Below are 7500 nucleotides of genomic sequence, written 5' to 3' on the forward strand. Positions count from 1 at the left end.
AAAATGTTCTTACTTCGAAGTTCCATGCTTTTAGAGATGTTATAATTTTTTGCTTGTCGGAGAACCACTTCAAGAAGACACGTATATACTCCAGCATCTCTAACACCAACACTTTGCAAATTTAGTGGTTTAAGGGTGTCTTCAGTCTTATCTGGATCAGGAGAGCGCACACTTCCAAATAGCTCCCCATTCTTGTACCAAGAAATCCTTTTCAGTGATGTGGTTGCTTCCTTTCCTTCAGTTAAGTTGCATGCTATCTCCACCCGGGAATTGTGTTTAACGGTTCTGTTAGCAGAAACAGAAATTTTGGGGAGGTTGGCCACTGAAATACAAAAAAATGCCCAAATATAACAAGTCAGAAAACTTACAGCATACAAAAGCTGGTTATTCATTTTAACTTTTTTTGGTTGACTTAGCATGAATTATGAATTGGTAGAACATTACAGAGATAAAGCAGGCAGTGTGCGTCACGACTCTCAAAGGTTCATGGGTAGAAATGTGAATGTAGCTCATTTCAATCTAGACACAGTCGTGTACACATCTCCCGGGAGTATCTACAGTGAGAGTAAACATGGGAATCAAAACACTGCTTCCTTTTCTGAAAAGCGTTACAGATGAGAATAATTTAGATCATTTCAAATATGTCACAGCGGCCGTAGATGCGTCTTGTTGGCTTCGCTTGAAATGTGACAACTGCCAACAATGGCAACACCGAAAGTCCCAAACAGGCATATCGCAGCAAGAGTACCGCGTCGCTGTCCAGACAGGCTAACCTATTGATTGGCGCTGTGCCCCCTTTTCTGATTACCCACTGGAAAGTATGCGCTTGGAGGATGATTTTGTTCTTATTGACAGCTACCTGTATAGCTGGTGAGCTGTTTCACAAAAGACAGTTTCCACCTGGAGTTCGAGATTGTGGACGACTCCACGAAGAGTAAACTGGTAAATTGTGGGGCGAACTCGGTTATGTAGGGGGCGAACTTCAACGGGGCGAACTCGCTACAGGGCGAAACCACCGTAATTCTCGATTACGTGATTGCTCCATATGAGGCAGATGCCCAAATAGCGTACCTCATGAAGAACGGTTACACCGATATTGTGATTTCCGAAGATTCTGAACTTCTAGCATACAAATGCCAAACGGTCACGCTGTTTTTGCAAATGCTAGAGTATCATGCCCTCGATATATGACAGCATCACCCCTTTTTTTATTACACTTTTTTTACACTAGGTCCAACTGAATTATACATATATATTTTTAATCATTCTATATTTAAGACTGAAATGGATACATTTAATCATTTCCACGTGAAGCAGTTCTAAGCAGCATTTAAAAAAAAAATTCAGAAGTTGTGTATGTGCACCAATAAGGCTTAGAATTGAATAATTTCAGAATTGTAATTTATTCAACATGTCATCTGCCTGCCCTTCTTTTCTCATTCGTTCACAGGTTTTATTCAAGCTGCAACTTAGTGGTGCATGTCAAGTCATTAAGCTTGAAAAGGCATTGGCCCACTTGTCACTGACGTATGAAAGTTTCCTTAACATCTGTATTGCTGCAGGTTGTGACTACCTTTCAAATGTACGTGGAATCGGAATTCATTCAGCAAAAAAGTTTGTGACAGAGGGAAAAAATTTCTTGGCTGTTCTGCAGAGCAATAAACATGCCCCAGGTGAATACACAAGTGGATTTCAAACAGCCAAGGCCATCTTTCTGCACAAGACAGTGATAAATCCTGCTGATGGAACAACAATCCCATTATCACCATGGGAAGACACTCCCGATTCACATTCCCAAACATCTTGTGGGATGTATCCACTTAAATACTTATTATACCTAGTGTATGTCGGCGCAAAGAATACTTCCAAAAACTCCAGATGCTGAAATTTTTACATGCAAGACGGTGAAGTCTTAATGGTGCACCCTACTATTATCATGGTTAATAACCTCTAACTGGTCTTCCATCTTGCTGCTTGTTTGTTGTCATAACCGAAAACAAACCCTGCTTATTACCATATGAAGTCAGCTTCTGCGTATTACGGAATGACGGAACTCAAAATGGACCCATTATATTGCCATGTGAGAGAATTCCATGTTTGTATGTGTACAAGTCTCCTGTTGAGTCCTGATGAGTGGGCGACCACGAAACAGGCTTGTAGGGATGAACTTGTAGTTTATTGTTTTTTTTCTTCCATATATACTTCGCTCTACTTCTATGTATTCATCACTGTTTTAAGAAAATCAAGTTTTACAATCCAACAATGTGTAACCGTACATCCTGTGCCCAAGTTCAGGAGTTGCCATAAAGCCATTATGATGACAACCGGGAGGGCACATTGTATACATATTGTGTATTACGCTCACTGTTCATACAGTTTGAGCACTCTCTGGATTGGGTGGAGAGCCTCATAATAGGTGTTCATTATTGGCATAATGAGTCGCTCACTGTTTGCAGTTTGAGCACTCTTGTGACTCCACAATGCAATCCAACAATGTGTAACCGTACATCCTGTGCTCAAGTTCAAGAGTTGCCATATAGCCATTATGGTGACAACCGGGAGGGCACATTGTATACATATTGTGAATATACTTCATAGTAATCTTGAACGTCTGTAGAGAGAGTGCTCGATAGTAAAAAGACTAGAGCATGAATATAAAGAAAGTATAAAGAAAGTAATGGAATCAACAAATTAATGATCTGACTAGCCATCTTATTACTAACCATAGTTTCATACTGCACGAGCCGTGAGGCACTCTTCAGATAAAATAGCTACGTGAAGAATCCGTTAAAACACACGCTTATACATGGCAGGATTACACTCGCGCGCTAAATTTGAATTAATAGTGTTGCGCGGAAACAAATCAACATATGAGGTTGCTGAGGAGATACTTCCTCGCGTGTCTACATGATGACACGAGTTCGTTACGCCTGTTCATGGTCGCGAGGTCAGGTCTGCAGATAATAAAATATTTCTCCCACAAGCACAGGCTACATCGTTCGGAAACCAGGTTAAAAGAGGCGGCGTGTTTCAGGATCCTCCAACTGATCTGAAAATCTACGTTTGCCTCCTTCAATTTCCAAACATGCTTACTTAGCTCTGTGCTAAGTTTCTTTTTGTGATGTTTGAATGAATTTCTATGGTTGGTGAATCTTTTTTTGAAGGAGTTCCATGTAAAACCGATGTAAGTTTGAGGTGGTTTGTTGTCATTTGTTGCGACCGTTGGTTGGTAGATTTGAGGCAATTACCGTTCAAAGGACAGTCAGCTGGCTTTCGGCAGTTGCATGATTTCAGTAGATCATGCGTGGAATGTAGGATCGACTTGTTGTGGGCGTTGATTTGCTGTCTGAGATTAGGCATACAGCTGTAGCTGATTTTAACTGTAGACTGATTAAAGATCTTGTGGAGGATGTGGTTTGTAGGGAATTCGTCGTGAAGGATTTTGAAGAATGTTCACCCAAAGCAACAAAGTCAGTCAGTCAGTCAGTCAGTCAGTGAGTGAGTGAGTGAGTGAGTGAGTGAGTGAGTGAGTGAGTGAGTGAGTGAGTGAGTGAGTGAGTGAGTGAGTGAGTAAGAAATTTTGGGGAGGTCGGCCTCTGAAATACAAAAAAAATACCCAAATATAACTTACAGCATACAAAAGCCGGTTATTTATTTTAACTATTTTTGGTTGACTCAGCATGAATTATGAATTGTGTAGAACATTACAGAGATAAAGCAAGTTTGTGTTTTCAAAAGCGACTTCTATTTTTGGTTCTTTAAAAACTGATACAATGTACTTAAGCCCCATAATCATGTTACAGACAAATGTGAGATGTAATTTTGTGGTCTTGAGTTTGACCACATAAGAATATACATTTGTAGCTTCGGCATGTAAAATTAATGGTGACCACAACTTACCTACTAGTGTTTACTTTACATACATGTACATGTGTATTTTTAGTCCAAATTCATGGTATGCACTTAACGCAGGTTAAGTCATCAAAATGCACAACATTGTATGTATCTACTAGAGTGCTTTCCTTATTCCCAATAGTCAATCTGAACATGAGCCCTAGTCAAGTACAAAGACAAAAGAAAACTCTGGCTAGGGTGGGAATCAAACCCACTGGCTATAGATTACATGTACACATCGCGCAGAATGCCGCGACACATCCGGGACTGAATTCCACAGTCAGCGCGAAAATTCAAATTCGATCTGGTTGCTCGATAGCTAAACAATAAAGAAAATGACCACAAAAAGGCCGAAGACGCATACGTTTTTAGAGATTGCCTCCTTTGTACTTGTGTTTCGTGGTGGTTATCATACGGCTTTTGTAGATGAGATATTGATGGATTAAATGAGACAATTTTCAAGATCTTACGAATCGCGAATTTAGTCGTTTTTCTCCTCTGAATTTGGTCTATTTTAGGGAAAATACTGTAAGAGGAAAAATTTGGAGCTGGAATTTTCTCCCTTTTAAGTGTCCCTTTATAACGGTTATCATATGGCTTTGAATATTTGTTGTTCAAGGAAGATTCATGCCAAGTTTTAACGGAAAATGATGGTTACAAGCGGTCGTTCTATTCAACTTTCGAACTCCCCAGCTGACCTTCTTGCCTTCCTGCTCTTCGGAAACAAGAAGAACAAAAGAACGAAACTGTTTTGAATTTCCCGGCCGAACATTAATATATGCTAAGCTCCGCCTCCGCAAACAATCAGGCATTGTAATTGAGGTGCTAAACTGTATCATTTAAAAGTCTCACTTCAAGTAACGCTTTGCGTCAGTTGCAACCAACAATTCGATAAAGTTTCAATACGCGCGCATTCTTCACAGAACTCCAATATGCCGTCCGTGCAAGAAATGCAACACGTTGATAGGGAGCTCTCTTTAGAGCTCACTGAATCCCCGATCAACCCCGCTTTACCCCAGGTTTAGTGCCTGTTTTCCGTTTGACTTTTCGGGCCCGAAAAATGTACGGAGCTTTAAAGAAACAATAGACATAAATTCCAGTAAGATTTTAAACAACCCAACTGCATAGAAGATGACCGCCATCTTGCCTCTAGTTTTTTTTTATCCTGCGCATATACTCTAGTAAAAACACCGCTTGACGGAACTGGCGAAAAACAGACAGTAAAAAGCACTTCCGGTACGGTTTGTTTTTCATTGCCCGCGGTAACCGTTTCTTGATCGCGCATGATAATGGCTAACCGGGAGAAAATCTCATCCTCTGTAATACCGAGTTGAATGAAATAAAATTGACTGTTGTCTGTTCTCCGTTTCCTCTCCAAGGGACCCCATGGTTCTCTTATCGAGATTTTCTGCCGACTCTGATAAAAAAAAAGGTTTAGCATGGAAGTCAGAAACCTCTTGCCCTTACCAATGTGTCATTGCCGAGAGGCACAAAACATAACGATTTTTCAATCGCACTGACTACTACCGAAACAATGTGGAGAATTTGAGGTTGCAAAAGAGCCTTCGCTTCACTTGAGTTCAATAGTCATTTTCCTATTGAGTAATTTTTTTTAATCTTTTAATGTGGCCATTACTTTTCCGCATAAATATTCACGATAAGAAAAGCTGGGGAGAAGAGAAATAAAGGGAAATTTGAAACATCGGGGGACACATTGTTGGTCATTGGCTTTTATTGGAGTTGGACATTGTTGGTCATTGGACCGCAACTGTAACTTTTTATGTTATGTCGAAACAAATCGAAATTTGAATAATTATCCTTACAAAAATGCAAACATATTCCCACAGGACTGAACAAAATAATTACAGGGCCATTTCGGTCCCACTTGTCGAAACGCTTTGGAGAACAAGGCGTATCAGAATGGGTTTTATTGACACGCAAAAACTGGCAGGGTTTGACGCATAAACCCCGCCATTGTGTGCAGTTGGGTTAGAAACTAGTGTCCTTGACATTCGGATGTTCTTCTCTCCGGAAGTTTTTTTTTTCCGATGGAGAATAAATTTTCTTCTGCCCATGTCGTCAAGCGTATTCAACGTTACGAGTCTCTCTTCGTTGAAAAAATCTTAATAATGAAACGATCGAGAAGTTTAACAAAGTGAGTTCATTATTAAGACCTGGTTTTAAAGTGCTTAGTACGCATGAAGCTATTTCAGTTAACGCTTAGATTTTATATACCTTTTGTTACCAAAAGTTGTGAAATTTTTTGCAGGAACTTGTCAAAAGTTGTTTTCAATAGCAAGAGTAGCCTAATTAGGGCTCTATTGTTAACTTTTTCACACCTTGATATTCCCATATGTCTTCTGAACAGTTTGATTGACAGCCGTAGAATTCACCGAAGAGAAACAGAAAGACCGAAATATTCACAAAGCCAAATCGGCGGACCAATCATAGCGGACTAGTTCTGAATGAGAAATTAATTATGCCGCACATCCGAAAATTATGCACGGCAAGTAGATGTCGCCAAAAACAATAGCATTCTGCGCGATGAGTATATCACCATTGCTCTACCGACTGGTCAAGTAACAGGGTCAGACAGGAGTGGACCATGACTGCAGTGAATTCACCACTAGCTCAGCTTTGGCCTTGACCGATAACAACTGCAGCAGAGATCTCCTGGCAGAATGGTCAGCTCTTTCCACGGGAAAAATCTAAACATGGATATTCCTGCATGTATTCCATGAGATGATCAGTTACATGTACACATAGTTTGTATGGTTATACAGCAATACATGTACTGTAAATGATACAACATAGTCAGATTCCCTTTCACCTGGTCTCCAAATTGAACCCCTTGCTGTGGTAGTTGAGTTCAAAAGATTCAGTTTAACAATTATTGAAATGCTGCCAAAGTAGGAAAATAATATTTCACATCTGCTTGTCGGATTTGTACATGTACATTTTTTTTTCTTTCAAATACATCCATGGAATGAGAATAAAACTGAACTTTAATGTAGACAGGAAAGGATCTTAGAAATTACATCTGTATATAATTATTTCTCCTTACATTCTTAGAAGTTCTAATAGTGAAAAAGACAAGAGTGGTCGTGCAGGAAGGACAATGAAAACTCTTGACTAAAAAATGTAAGTTAGCTATCAAGCAAGTTTACAGGCACAAGCAAGGGTTACGTTTTTACAAACGTTGGCGGTGTAGCACTTATATTTCAACAGACTTAACTGATTAGAGTGTAATGTGAAGTGATAGTTTTGTACCCCATATGAACCATGTGAGCGTTAGCCCTACTAATGGAAATGGGCCCACACAAGAACAGAGAAAAACTCCGACCAGGGTGGGAACCCACCACTCGGTTAAGTTTACGTAGTTTACAAGCACTCCACTTTTAACAATAAATTACAATAATGTATGAAAGAAACAATTCAAACTTAACAGAAACATTATTAAGAACACCGAGGGGCAGAAGGCAACCAAAGCATGGTACGTAGAGTTGAATCTGGGACAACTGGATACAAATCCAAACCAAAGGGCAGAACGGGATTTGAACCCGGAGCAGCCGCATGCAAACCCAACGCCCTAACCACTGGACCATG

At 40.0% G+C, this 7500-nt stretch overlaps 1 protein-coding gene across 3 annotated transcripts in view; it reads right to left on the reverse strand.

The window, feature by feature from the left end:
• The window catches only part of LOC137992543 (peroxidasin-like), a 45751-nt gene that overhangs the window by 20204 nt on the left and 18047 nt on the right, over positions 1-7500 (reverse strand). For all 3 annotated transcript variants that reach the window (XM_068837922.1, XM_068837919.1, XM_068837920.1), the window contains exon 4: positions 14-322. In XM_068837922.1, the coding sequence (XP_068694023.1) occupies positions 14-322 (309 nt within the window). The remainder of the gene's footprint in view (positions 1-13; positions 323-7500) is intronic.

This window comes from Montipora foliosa, chromosome 2, assembly GCF_036669935.1.
Source record: "Montipora foliosa isolate CH-2021 chromosome 2, ASM3666993v2, whole genome shotgun sequence".
NCBI classification, from domain to species: Eukaryota; Metazoa; Cnidaria; class Anthozoa; order Scleractinia; family Acroporidae; genus Montipora; species Montipora foliosa.